Source organism: Ostrea edulis, chromosome 1, assembly GCF_947568905.1.
Source record: "Ostrea edulis chromosome 1, xbOstEdul1.1, whole genome shotgun sequence".
Taxonomy (NCBI): Eukaryota; Metazoa; Mollusca; class Bivalvia; order Ostreida; family Ostreidae; genus Ostrea; species Ostrea edulis.
The window spans coordinates 1,993,199-2,008,189 of NC_079164.1; the positions used below are offsets into that span (position 1 = coordinate 1,993,199).

Sequence of the window (14,991 nt, forward strand, 5' to 3'; positions counted from 1 at the left end):
TCGAAGATGAAGATAACGAACAGTGTTCAATCTCATAACTCCTGTAAACAATAGAAAATAGAGAGTTGGGCAAACACGGACCCCTGGATATACCAAAGGTGGGATCTGGTGCCAAGGGGGAGTAAGCATTACCTATCTACCAGTCACACCCGCCGTGAGGCTTATATCTTGATCTGACAGGTATAAGTTACTTTTTATGAAAATTAAGTTCGTTCCCTTAGGGGATGGTACATTTCTATAGTCTGTTCCCTGAGTGCAACTAGGCAGGTGAATTATTTAGCAGCTCCAGTCAGTGTGTGTAGTACCACAGAAATAGCAACGACACCCACATCTTGCTAGCCGACTAGTTGACTAATGCACCATCTGAGAGATTGTGAAAGGAAGCAACCCCACTCCATTCGAATCGAAAAGACCAGAATGGATCACAGGCGCCATTGTTCATCTGTTCAAAAATGTTTTCTGGTGATCCTTGCTGACGGGACATGTTATGTGATTTAAAAAAAAATAAATTCCAATGAATTGTTGAAGGATTTCCGGGATTTATCTCTCCTGATTTATTTGACATTGATCCACCACGTATTTGATGTTAAATCAAATAATATCAGTTTTATTGTTCATCGCTGCAAGAATACCTCTCTGTTTACTGACAGTGACTCTGTTGTATCTGCCTAGATATGTTGGGGTTTTTTTACTCAAGGAAAATTAGTTAAAACTGTTCTTATTTGCTCTGTTTCTGTCTTTCCAATGTTTATCGGATGTCGATCCCAATGCAAATTCATCGTTTACGTTTGTAACATGAACTGTACTAAAAATTAGTTCTAATCATTTTCGCTTGACAAAGTTAAAATTTAACACCAATCGTATAAAGTATGTTTTAATATAATCATTATTACTGTTCTACTACAACACACAGCGGTATTGATTCATTCATATCAGAATATTTCTCAGATTTGTTTTAATTACATTATGAATTTATATAAAATAACTATTACTTAATTGGAAAAAAGTCTTAGAAAACAAATTCTCACCAAACTTTAAACACCCCTGCCCAAACTGAAATTTATTAACCCTGTAGTATAAACAGTAGACTTGCTCAAGTCTCTATGTTGTTTTTATTACTTTATCATTTCGTTCAAATTTTTCTGTGTTTCAGAAGTCTAAATATCTGCTCTCTACCATACTTAATGTCACCAAACATAGAGACTTGTAAACCCTGCACAGGGCTTATCAGGCTCCTAACTAAATCTGCCATCATGTATCCCTCTGTAGGGTGTTTTGTGACCTTTCCCCAAATCAAAATGTTTTAGTTTAGCTGTAGACTTGCTCAAGTCTCTATGTTTAATAATCATTGCTCTCTTTAATACTTTTTAATAATGCCAAACATATCTATGTTTGGTGACATTAAGTATGGTAGAGAGCAGATATTTAGACTTCTGAAACACAGAAAAATTTGAACGAAATGATAAAGTAATAAAAACAACATAGAGACTTGAGCAAGTCTAGTTTAGCTGTTGCATTCCTAGTGTTTCCATATGGTCAATTCACATGGCAGTTTCTACACTGTGAAAGTTTTTCAGTTTTATTAGGTCACCTTAGTAAACTCGGGTGACCTATTGCAACTGCTCTGCGTCCATTGTGCGTTAATAGCTACCATTCCAATTCTTTCCAAATTTGGTATGAAGCATCCTTGGGACTTGGGGGACATAAATTGTAATTTTCAGGACTCCTACACCTCTGGGGCCTTAGGACAGGGCAAAAATTGGCCAATTTTCAAAAACTCTTCTCTAGAACACCACACATGTGTAAAAAAAAACAAACAAACAAACTAAACGCATTATGATATAGATCAGGAAAGACTTTACCAAAACTGGAAATTTCATCATCCCTGGGATAGAGTTTCTGACCCCAGGGAAGGGTCAAACGTGATATAGTGTTTATGTGTAAAACGCTTAGATAACATCTTCTTTTGTGCTATTGATACTAAATTGTAACTAAATTGGCATTTAGAAAGAAAGGTAGTCCTTTACCAAAATTGTAAATTTGATGATCTCAGGGGGTAGGGGTTTTGGTATCAGAGTGGGGCCAAAATGGTCAGTTATTAAATGTGTGAAAAATAGAACTGTTTTAACTTCTTCTTGATAACTACTGTTTGGTATGAAGCATCTTCGGGACATGACGTAAAACATCAATCAATCTTCAGGACAAGGGGGGCATAAATTGTAAATTGCATGATTCTAGATGGTAAGGGTTTGGTTTCATGGTGGAGCCAAAATTACTATAGTGATTATTGTTTTTATCACTTGAAGGAATTCTTTAAGTTTACTGATGTAGTATAAGAATTGCATAATTTGGAAAAGCAGAAAAGAATGTACAAAAAATGGTGAATTTTGCAAAGTTATTCCAAGGATCATCAAAGACAGCATATTTTGTGTTAATTGAGATATTACTTGCACATTGACATAAATCCAGACACTCATACTGATAAAGTTTGCCTTAAGTGTGCAAGAGAAGTCAATAAGGTGAATAGGAAGTATGTTGCAACCCTATGGACATGGAACATCTAAGAGATTAGTTTCTGGTTGAATTTTAAACCACTTATAGACAACTGATTTAATTCTTATGATATGGCTTTAGAAGATTAGATATTTCCGTGTTCATTTTAATTCAGAGAAGTTTTAATTGTTCAACTTTGTAACATTTTGGAAATCCCCATAGCCATACATCACCTGTCAACTTATCAGCGATTCTGCAGCACCACACTGCAGCATTGTAATATGTTCCTTTACGACAATATTCTGGTCAGTGATTTTGCAGGGTTTACAAGTCTCTATGTTTGGCATTATTAAAAAGTATTAAAGAGAGCAATGATTATTAAACATAGAGACTTGAGCAAGTCTATATAAACAGTATCGTGGTTATTGGTTTACATTTAAATGATTTCAGGTAAGCCACAACGAGTAGTGCTTGTATGACACGCGTATATAATATCCGATGAATGAAATGTAACCGCATGAGTAATGCGCCGTACATCCCATTCAATAAATGTTTTAAAACTTTTAAATGTTTAACACACCCGACCTTGATCTGGATTGACTTCCTTATAATAAACTCACTGACGATTTTATATTGTTTTATGTTCGAATCAAAGAAATAGTGGCGGATCTTATATTAAAACAAGACCTTGTGACTAGGATTTACAGAGATAAGCTACTGACGAATAAGTTGATGTTACTGGAGTTTTAACAGTCTCGTTGAAAGTCAGTATTTGGCAAATTTCATGGACAATGACGTAATTTGCGAATACGACCTGGCATAATGTCAAATTTCTGGAGTGTTTCATACCAATCATTAAGCCGTTCTTCACATTCTGATTTTGAGTATGGATTACACCGTTTATCTGATGAAGGTATAAGGTTCACAGTGGATGTGACCAGTCAACATTTAATATTTGCGCTTCCTCTCACCTTTGGTGTTTCAGTACCCTCAAGGGACCTCCGTCGTAAAGGTCGTATCAGAAAAATGTCCACATCTAATGCCGGACACTTGACTAAGGAACAGTCCCAACATCATATGTGACATAGGCACAATACTAGGCACCTGATCCCATCTCAGGTGTGTTCAGGGATCCGTGTTAGACATATTGTTGATTTTGTATTTTTTATTGAAGCTACGAGTCACTGTTCTTAATATTTAGGTTACTATTTTATGATTCACGTATTTCTACTTTGTTACCGTGAAAAAAAATCATTATACCCCTGACAGATGGACAGAGCTACATTGAGGTCACAATGGCTCGAACGCCCATGTCATTTCTCTCTTAGCTTTAAATACCGCGACCAGCATAATACACTGAGCCCCAGTTCATACCAAAACAAATGTACACACACACGCACACAAATGTACACACACAGTTATGAATCATGTTGCACTTGAGTGATTAAACAATACATATGCCTTACATAAAAATACATACACCGGGAACAGTATTATGTTAACACATTATTTTCCATTCCGTATATTATTAAGTGTCAGTGAGATCGGACTCCATACTAGCAATCAATCTCTACCCAGAGTTATCGTTCCCGCTACGCTCCACTCAGCGTAATACGCCCTCTGGTGAGAGATTGACTAGCAATAAAACACTTACATGATGCAGAAAAACCAAGGTTGACTAATCAGCTATCGCCAGCCGAGATTAGACAATGGGGATTTCTTTGAAGTGAATTGAAGAAAGAAAACTGAAGATACATGGTAGTTAAACATTGATGGATATCTGAAGTATGTAATTCATATCCACAGCTTTAAGGACGCGTTAACGTGAAAAACTTGTTTTTAACCAAATGCTACAATTTCAAGGCATGTTTTTGTACATGTAAATAAACAACATGGCTGACAGCCATGCGATTGATGTACATGCAATGCAGAATGAGTGGGCAAGATTAATAACTTTCGCTAACTTTCCGGATCATCAACGTGTAAGCACCATCCGACTTGCCCATTCGGGATTTTACTACACGGGTCAAGGGTGTGTCTGTCGGTGTGTTTTCTGTGGATTTGAAGATAGTGACTGGACAAGAGGAGTTATCCCGCCCCATTGTGAGGAGTATCTAAGGAGGGGAAGAAATGAACCTATAGATCTGCATAATCGGGAAACTTACGATGAAGATTCTCACGACTTACTGGCACGGTCAAGTATCATTCCTTTCAACGGCGAAGAGACACGGCTAAACACAGCGAGTACCCATTCATTCAAGCAGCTATGGATTACAATCAATTCCAATCATGTTGAACAGCCTTTACATTTAAGTGACCAAGATCAAACCCAATCTGAAATCTTCGAGTGGCTCAGAATAGAAAGGAATATCTACTGTTCAAATTCTTTAAATTTTCAAACTTCTTTAAACTTGGATCTCGGTCTGCGGCCTTCATTTGAAGAACACGCCAATCAATCGTCAAGCAGAGCTAACGTTTTTCATTATCTACGAATATGCGAAGAGACCCGTGATCAGTTTTTGAGTTATGGCAGTTTTACTTCCAATCAATCTGTCAGGGAAATGATGGAGGGGAACACCAGACAAAGTACATTTTCAATACTTTCATTATCTCATTCATGCTCAGCTCAGGAACAGATGTCTCGAGTTATATCCCCTTCACAGTCATCTCAGGAACAGACGTGTCAAGTTACACAGCCTTCAGAAACGTCTGATGATCATGTAACAGCACTGAATTACTTAGAAGAATCACAAATGCTACAAACATCAACAGAGATAGCTAACGAAAGGGGCAATGTCATCAGTCAAACTGAAGATGTACTATCTCCCTCAGATATTTATGATACTTCCCACGAAACACCATTAGATGAACCTACTAATGAATACGAAGATTCGATTCCGTTAAGAATGTCATCTGACAATAGCACATGTAAATCTGATCAGATATGGATAAGTATAGTTGGGCATGATACCATGAATTTAAATCGTGATAATTCTCCTGTCAATGTGAAACCAAATCCAAGCATATCAGAATCCATGACACAAGCCACAGAAGTAAGAGAACGTTCTATCGGAGAGAATGTTCCACCGATGAGCAGATCTGTGAGAAATACCACCGCAACACCACAGACTTATTCAGAGAGATTAGCAACTTTTCATAACTGGCCCCGTCACCTTGCACAACATCCAGAAGAAATGGCAGCCGCCGGATTTTACTACACAGGGCAAGGAGATTCAGTGCGCTGTCCTTACTGTGATAAGGGCTTATATAAATGGGAACCAATTGATAATCCATTGACAGAACACGCTCGTTTCTTTCCACAATGCAAATTCGTTCAGCAATACATACACCAAAGACAGCATGGACAGGTACGATTTTGTGAAAGGAATACTTGTCAAAAACATGTGTAAAAAGATGCAATTTGGTTTAGAATTCTTATATTAATGATATATGTTGAAACATGGAATTATTGCAATCAATGAAAAAGCGAAGATAATATCATATTATTATTCATATATGATAATACTTGTATTTTATAACTTTATATTAAGTATAATATTGTGTCAAATAATGTACACTTCATATCTTTGCGTATATATTTACCTCCATAATAACTGTTTCAGGGCACAGAATTTCGACCAAGGCCACAACACATCACACTGGACCAAATCAGCCATCTCGATTCCTTGAAAGAAGTGCTTGATTTGTCTTTCAATATCGATGACATATTGCTAGCATACAATTCGTTATCTTCTACATTGGGTAAGTACTTCACATTCACTATCCTGAATATAATTTTGTGAACAGATAATCCAAATAGTATGTCAAATGTAAACAGATTAAATAGCAATGAAACTTCGATTTCTCATTATGAATATTTTGTTGTTAGTTTTCTTTTTATGCATAAATTTTTCAGATATCAGAGATATCACACCCATAGAAATACTGAAGTTTTTCTTTGAGGCAGACCAAGAAGCGGAAAGCTCCAATGAAAGTAAGCTTTGTGGAAGAAGTCTGGGTGAATCTGGAGGCATTTGCAGAAAATGAGAAATTCATTTCTTTTCATTGATTGTTCTGGTTAATATTCAAAACTCCTTTCTTGATACCGGAAATGTTTACTCCTCCTAAACATCTGATTCAACCTCTGGCTTCGGTGTTTACCTTCCTCTCAATTTTATATTCTTGATAGGGTGAATGATATTGATCACTGTTATCTTCACACTTTTGGGATTCTGAAAAGTAAGGATACCCTCATTCAATCTGTGAAATGCGTGATAGTTATTCTAAGGTTAAGGCAGGTCTTGGGGATAAAATATTTGTCATCTAACATACATTTCAAAAGACATCTTTATTTATTGTTGTATGTCCATTCACATTGTCGTGAATAAGATCAAAGTAAAGAGTGACGGTTCACCTGAAATTACCACCTTTTAAATCTTTATTCTTAAATCTTTTCAACAGACAAGATCCTAAGTTATGAAAAGAAAAGTACATTTGAACTTTGGTTTCCAATAGGATTGTCACAAATCATAGCACTACCGTTTCCTTCTGCGATACTGAATTACTATTACAGATTCTATTTAGAAATAAATTGTCCTATCGGTCGACCTGCAATGGGTTCTCTAATGTGATGTGTAAATAATGTAACATTGTAATGGGTAACCAAGTCAGTTCTCGTGAGTTCTCGTGAATGTTATACCAGTTTTCCCATCATGAACACCAGTTGTGTGTTAGAAATTACCTGATCCCACCTTTGTATGTCCAGAGGTCCGTGTTTACCGCCTCTCAACTCGAGATTGATCACTGTTCGTTATCTTCACCATTTTATAATTCTGAAATGTCATCTGCGATATGCTTAATAGTTGGACCCCAACCGTCACACATTAAAATATTAATTATGATAAAAACTCTTTATTGCACGAGACATGAAAACGTGAAGATAGAGAACAGTGCTCAGTTTTATAAATCCCATAACGTGAAGATAGATGACAGTGCTCAGTTTTATAAATCCCATTTGAGACGAGCAAGACACTTAACATCTTGCATCACAATTTTATACTTTCATTTAAAGGCCGGGAAAAATAACGCACACGATATAAATAGTGCAATGAAAGGTGAATATAACGAACAGTGATCAATCTCATAACTCCTATAAGCATACAAAATAGATAGTTGGGCAAACACGAACCCCTGGACACACCAGAGGTGGGATCAAGTGCGTAGGAGGAGTAAGCATCCCCTGTCGACCGGTCACATCCGCCGTGAGCCCTATATCCTGATCAGGTAAGCGGAGTTATCCGTAGTCTAAATCAGTGTGCCAAGAACGGTCTAACATTCGGTATGAAACACTTCAGACAGCATTTGATCCAATGGTAGGTTGTATTGACGAACTAGATCATTATAATGACCATAGAATTTGCGAAATGCTAACTTCAATCAACCCTGTACCAATAACTTCTTTGTCAGTAGCTTGCCTCAATTTAGAAACTGACCATACCCAGAACAAGCTCTTGCTTATCGAGTTTGTCATACAGTGGAGTTGTATGCGGCTTTATGTTTAGCCTCGATATTTTTTGTTTTCTTTCAAACCAATTCAGAAATAATTAACACCAACAAAACGAACGAAGGTATGAGAAAATATGTATGTTTGTTAAGTATGTGGTACTTTACAAACAATTTATTTCAACTACGGGTTTTTCGGCGAAGAACCAGATTGATGGGACATTTTGCCAGAGCACTTTGGGTAATCTCCATTATTTTTCCACTCGGAGATCCTTACTTGGTTATTACCTCGCACACTGAATGCGATCAAATTGTCACCATGTTACCACTTATTCATCAGTACTTAGCTATAGCTGTGTTTTACTGTAAACATATTATACATGTAGTTCATCTTTATGTTACAGACGGCTGTTTATGTTGTGTGTGCCATGACTGTGTTGTGACTGTGTTGTTCTTCCCTTGCCGCCATGGATGTTGTGAAAAATGTGATGACGAGGTTGAACACTGTCCCTTCTGTGCTCATTATATAAAAGCAAGACATCGAGTATATGTAGGATAATAGGGTGTTAGAAAAGACATGGAAGTATAATATTCATTACCAAAAAATAATGAAAATATGACTACAACTTCATAGAATAAAATAGTCAAAGAATAGAGGGAATTGAAAATTTTAAGAGATTTTAACAGGGAATGCTTCAACTCCTCCTAGACACCTGATTCCCTCTATTGTGTGTCCAGGGGTCCGTGTTTACCCTTGCTAATAATAATGGAATTATGAGATTGATCACTCTAGCTCATTGATGTACATGTACTTTTCAAGACAATCTCTTGTGTGTCCAGGGATCCGTGTTTGCCTTATAGTTTTGTATTCTTTATAGGGATCATGGGATTTATCACTTTTGCTTATTGATGTACTTCTTAAGACAATCTACGAGTATGTTAGAAAAAACCAATCCGTTGAAACGCTGCACTGATTTCTCATCTGTTAATATTCATACGCTATAATATGTATTCAAAGTGTACTGACTGTAAGACCTGAAGTAAAGCTTGACATTACGAAATAAACAAGATGTTCATTTAAACTGACTTCAGTATGGTCGCCTAGTGTTAAAACAAGATTGTCTCATATTTCATTATTCCGAGTAGAAGGACAAGAAAGATAACCCAAACCTGTTAATGACAACAGAGATTTTGTTTAATGCAAATTTTAAGGAGGAATAAGACATCGGGTGTGTTATGATCATAATATTTCTATTCAATTTTCAAAAGGAAGTCGGCCATTATGACGATGTAGTATTCCTCTTTAATCTTTTGTTAGCTTAACGCGATTTTTACAATAGCAAAGTTTTCTTAGTTCCGACTTCTGTACACAATTCGAAGAGTCATTGTACCTATTCAGTCTGCTTATATCACTCACTAGGTCTAGTGCGCTGAATTCCTCATCAAACCGAAACGTCCCCTCGAACACCCCTCCACCTGGCTGTGTTCGAATTGTGACTTGGTAGTCAACCACTGCGTTCACCGGATCCCCATATTGTATCTTTTTGTGCAGAACCTCGTTTTCAATGCTTTCAAATTTCAAAAGGTTGTCTTGAGGTTTGATCAAATAGGATAACAAAATATCTTCCAGTGATAAGTTTGCACATATCGAACTTACGTTACTGAGTTTTAAATTAATATTTTCAACAAATGTGTTTGAAATCTTTTTCACAATTGAACTGTTATTGGAGACAGTGATCATTTCAGTACAGGTGCACCAGTGTGGTGATATTTCAGCGCTCTCACACGTCCTGTTGAGAGGTATCTGAGCAAGAAGACTGAAGGCCCGCTTTGATGTTGGTCTATATTTATTTTTATGTAATACATTTTTGAGAAATTCGTGAAGGTCAAACGGTGTGGTCAGCCTCCTGGTGTTAATGGTCAGGTGTTTCATGAATTCACTGTGCTCCTTGGAGAACATTTCTGGAACTATCACATTCAATAATGGCAACCGTTCTTCCAATTTTCCAATATATGTGTTTCTAATTTCACCAAATCGCATTCCATGATCGCTGAATACTATAACCACGGTAGTCCTGAGAAACCCTCCATTATAAAGACCTCTGAAAAACGTGTGCACTAAATCATCGATTGAACCTGCACCTTGTATGTAGTCGTGAGTCATCCGAGAAAGGTACACAAAAGCAAAATATGGATAGTGTGTCATAGCTCTGACATAATCGGATACATATTCCAATAGTACATCGGTTTCTAGTCTATCCAAAACACAATTATGATCTTCAAACCATATTTCTTCCGTTTGTTCCATAGCAACTGCCATTGGACGGTTATAATAATCCGTGGGTTTATTTCTGAAACCCGCTTTAGCATTATCAAACGTGGCCATGTTTGGTGAATCTTCGACGAACAAGGTGATGAAACCTTTTTCTTTAAAATCATCCCAAATAAACCTGAAGGAATCAAATGTCTGGTGACGAATGTTTTCGTTCCATGGTAGCTGTTCTGCGAATTTCCCCGATAAAAGTGGAATTAAGTTAACAAACGTGTTATCTGCAACTTTGTTGTAGCCGAGGAATTCCAAGGCGTTCATTGTCAACATAAGTTGGCGCGTTCTTTTCATGTATCGCAGATAGTTCATCCTCGACACAGAATCAATACCAACCATCAGAATGCTCGGAGACAAATCATCAAAGTTCACTTTTGTATATGTATCGTTTTGAGGAAGGTAGATATAGTGAAAGTTTGTATAAATGACAGCATTTGTGGAGTTGTAACATTGAACACGAACAAACTCTCCACTCACCTTTATCGAATCCCTGAATTTCTTACTCTCTGTAGAATACGTGATGTCGTTGTGTTTCCCATTTTCTGTGTGTCGTATGCTCTGATGTGTGCAGTGCGAGAAATTTCCGCTGTTCGAAATATTCACTGCCGTCCAGTTGACGAATACTTTTCCATGCGATCCAAAAGTGTAGGATAAATCCCTCGGACAGATTATCTTCCTCGGTTTGGGAATCCAGTGTCGCACGCTGATGTCCAAAGGATCCAAGTTCGGAATTCTACAAGATGGTGTATCCACTAGGAACGGTTCTTTGAACACGGTGGGTATTCCACTGAAGCCCAGATGTTGCATGTCTACACGAGTGTTCGGCCATTTTGACATAAGTACATATAAAATTAGAACGACACATGCAGCAAGGAAGAAAATGACGTCTTTTCGTTTCATTTGATTTCCCATGTTTCAATTGCATCCCTCACACCATAATTATCTTGTATCGGTGAGTATATCCTAGAAGTCGAATTAAATTTCCAACTTTTATAGACAACGTCATCCATCAAAGACCTCGTCTGCACATATTCAGATGCACTACAAAACGCCGTGTTACTCCTGATAAACCATGACACGAAATTCAAGACAAGAGAGATAAGGGATAAGTCTAGTTTACTTGAGTTCTTATGCGACAAAAAGGTGCGTACCCAGGGAACAGAGATGAGGTTTATCTGTAATTCACTTTGATGGAAAGCCATGGGGGACCCCAGGTGATGATTTTGTGAACTTGACTTGCGGATCCTCTGTTGTTTTCCATTGTGCAATTTCTTGTATCCGTCTTCATCTTCTTTCACACCCAAATATTTACATTTGCCAATGCACATTCTTATGTGACAGTACTAATGAAATTCATATTCAATTTCTTGTAACAGAAGTTGGTCACGTGATCAGTCTTTTCTTGCGTATGAATACAATCAGTTCCTGTACGTTTATTCTTGCTTATGCAATGCAGTGAAGGATTTAGAGCCCCCCCCCCCCCTTTCGCCACAAATTTAAGAAGTAGAAATAGTGCGAGTTGAATTCCAGATTGGCACCAAAATGGCTGAGTATTTTGGCTAATACTTGACTTTTACATGTTGATATTGGAGGCAGAGTTATAAGCCTATTTACTTTATGATGATGATAAGTTAACCTGTCGTTTCCTTGCAACTGCCATCACGGCTATGACTCAGCATGAACGAGGCTGGTTTCGAGGCTCGAAAAATCATGTTCATGTCAGGGTACCGGTGCAAGTCTTCATTAAAATAATATAACAGAGATCTCTCAAGTGAACGAAAACTGTCAGATTCGCTACCTCGCACGAACCCTTGACATCAGTGACTATCAAAACGTTGGGCTCGTTCCGATTGCTTCCACAACAGAGAGGGAACCAATGAGAATGCGGTTCTATATATAACAACGCAAAGCGAGAAATTCAAATAAAAACACGTGTATTGATACCTACACTTATGTTTAAGCAATATTGTCTAAGTAAAAACGTTTCCAAACTTTATCTACTATCCATAAACGTAATTAGTGGTGTAAATATGTCCGCGTGTTTATCAATACAGCATGCAGTCATCTGTATCCATGTACTAAGAGAAGCTTGCGTAAGGCACCCTCTGGTGAGAGAATGGTACATCATAACAAGATGCAGTGATTTCATTGGATGTTTTATTTAAATAGTGGATTGCGTAATGGTCTAATGAGCCCCATATTTTACATAGCGACTCATCTTCACAAGTCAAGGGTTATTAGTGCGAGGTAGCGAATCAATACCCCTCCCAGCAAACACGTGACGTCAAATCGACGTCGGATTTTGGTTGAATTTAGGTCGCGACGTCAGATGACTAAATTCCAACGTCGGATGGACGTCAAATTGCTACGTCTAATCAATGTCGGCTATTGACGTCGTTATGACGTTGATAATTGGTTGTGGTCAGTCTGAAGTGGGAAAACGTCAGTTCTTCAACGTTGTGGAAATTATGAAACTGCGTGTGATATAGTAATTAATTGATTTTGTCTGGTCGTCTAAAATAGGCAAAAGCCTGTATTCAAATTAGAGTTGTAATATTTTATTTTAAACCATAACTTTCCGGATATTTTATTTCACGTAGATTACGACTGCGATAAGAATTTTGGTTCAATCTTTATACTCAACAGAGAACGCCAGACAATAGTCGGCCTATTTCAATTGCTTATTTTCAGTCGGTCGTTTACTATGAAAGAAAAGTTAAAAGTAATTGCATTTGCCCAAACCCATGTAAATTGTGCAGCATGCATGCAGAAAACCATGCTACAGAGAGAGAAATTACGACATCTACCGTATACTGGTAATCATATCTTATGTCAGTTTTAAAACATACAAAAAAAATAATAAAAGTGTATTTTTAACTCAACAATATGTTGAACAAATGAATTCATTTCATTTGCTTGTGGGTGTGCATGCTCTGCTCTGGGAATTCTAATTAAGGATCCCCCTTTCATGCAATGTGTTTACCGAGAGTTAACGAGGAATGGCACAGCGGGATGCTCTGGCCAAGACTCATACAGCCGATCCTAGTTATGCAATTTTTTCGGGATTTGATATGCTGTGTAGGTCAAAGTTTTGGAAAACCCAAGCCATTCTTGTAACACAAAGTCTGAGAGCTGGTGAACAGTCGGGTAAAGTGAGTATAGTTTTGTAGTTAATATTTATATCTTATAAATGCCAGCATCGACATGTAAATGATTCATTCTGTATATTTGGCAATTGTAAGACCTGTGTATAATTTGATTTGTAAACAAAAGAAATTCAAATTCTAAGAACATTAATTTTGTAATACTATAACATCAAGTGTACATCATTTACTAATACACAAAGTATGCAACATTAGCATGATATGCATGGTTATATTGATTGTTTAAGATAACTCTGAATTTTTGAGTAGAACGAAATCATCCTTAGTAAGTTTAAACAACATACAAGTTTGGTATATCAAATAAAAAATAACAATAAACTAAAACGTATATGTACATCACTCTTGTCCTCGTTTGTAAAATATATATATATATCGCTTAATTTATTCACTCTATAGCTTATTGAATTGTAGCTTATGAAGTGAACACCTTCCCGATGCACATACACTGTTAATAGTAATATTTATGCATTTTAATTCTGACACTATGGATATTTTATTCACATGTATGTGCACATCGATTTTATATGTACAGCTGTACCTGTGTAACTTCAAAGCCCCTGTAACGATCTACTTTCCCATTCACTCACTATTTATGTGGGAAAGAGTGTTTCATGGACTGTATATTTTAATTACATTTTCAGGATAATGACAAATGATGTAATGTCCCTTATGAATATAAAGGGCAAAGAGGGAAGATGGCATTTGGCACGACATCAGTGTTTCAGGCAGTGATAGGTATGTTTATCTATGTCAGGTTCATTAAATTTAATGTCATTAAAATTTTTATGTTCCTGCAACTAAAGTAGAGGGTATGAATTTGTTTTTCACTTGTCTTTCTGTCTGAAACTTTAAACTTGATAATAAATTTTGAATTTTTAAATTTCTAACTTGTTACCACTAGATATTGTAAAAGATCATTTTTAATAAATGCTTCTTTATTTTTGTAGCAAGTGCAGTTCATCAATTCAATGCGAAGGAACACGAAGTCCGAGAGGCTGTTGCGAAGTACCTTAAATATGCACCAGACCGGAGAGGTGGAGGTGGCCGGGTCGAAAAATAATTAATGGAATAAAATGATAACTTTGATTTATATTTCAGGGCGTCAAGTTTCCTTAAGTTTCTATATTTGGGGGTTATTCCTATAAATTCCTATATTTCCACAAAAATTCCTATATTTCTGTGAAATTCCTATATTTTAGGGTAAGCAAGAAATGTTGGATTCTGAAGCAAAACCAGTACTGTATATTACAAACAATTTGTGTCATCTATTTGTAACTATACAACATTTACTTCAAAAAGGTGCTATATTTCTGAGGTTTGTCCTATATTTTTTGGACCAAAATTCACTTGACGCCCTGATATTTGATAGTGTTACTGACTGAATATTATTTCATGAACAATGAATAAAGAAGAAAAATGACAAGAATAAGAGTTCCCTTGTTCAAATGATTACATTTCAACTTATTGATGTTGCAAAAATGGTGTCAGTTTGATGTCGATTGATTG

General features: G+C 36.7%; 2 protein-coding genes and 1 long non-coding RNA gene across 4 annotated transcripts; 2 read left to right on the top strand and 1 right to left on the bottom strand.

The window, feature by feature from the left end:
* Positions 1-3,112: 3,112 nt before the first annotated feature.
* LOC125664520 (uncharacterized) lies at positions 3,113-9,077 on the top strand. Of its 2 annotated transcripts, XM_048897303.2 has the most exons (4): positions 3,113-5,861; positions 6,117-6,255; positions 6,410-6,487; positions 8,400-9,077. In XM_048897303.2, exons 1-4 carry the CDS (start codon positions 4,386-4,388, stop codon positions 8,552-8,554), a joined length of 1,848 nt encoding a protein of 615 aa, XP_048753260.2. In that variant the 5' UTR covers positions 3,113-4,385; the 3' UTR covers positions 8,555-9,077. The 2 variants fall into 2 exon arrangements, with proteins under 2 accessions (XP_048753260.2, XP_048753261.2); XM_048897304.2 differs by lacking the exon at positions 6,410-6,487 and having other exon boundaries at positions 4,109-5,861.
* Positions 9,078-9,298: 221 nt separating this feature from the next.
* Positions 9,299-11,128, bottom strand: LOC125664944 (uncharacterized). The gene has a single exon (XM_048897732.2). It carries the CDS (start codon positions 11,126-11,128, stop codon positions 9,299-9,301), a length of 1,830 nt encoding a protein of 609 aa, XP_048753689.2.
* Positions 11,129-13,488: 2,360 nt separating this feature from the next.
* On the top strand, positions 13,489-14,911 carry LOC130050457 (uncharacterized). Its single transcript, XR_008798899.1, has 2 exons — positions 13,489-14,220; positions 14,433-14,911. It is a non-coding gene; the product is annotated as an uncharacterized LOC130050457 (long non-coding RNA).
* The last annotated feature ends 80 nt before the right edge of the window (positions 14,912-14,991 follow it).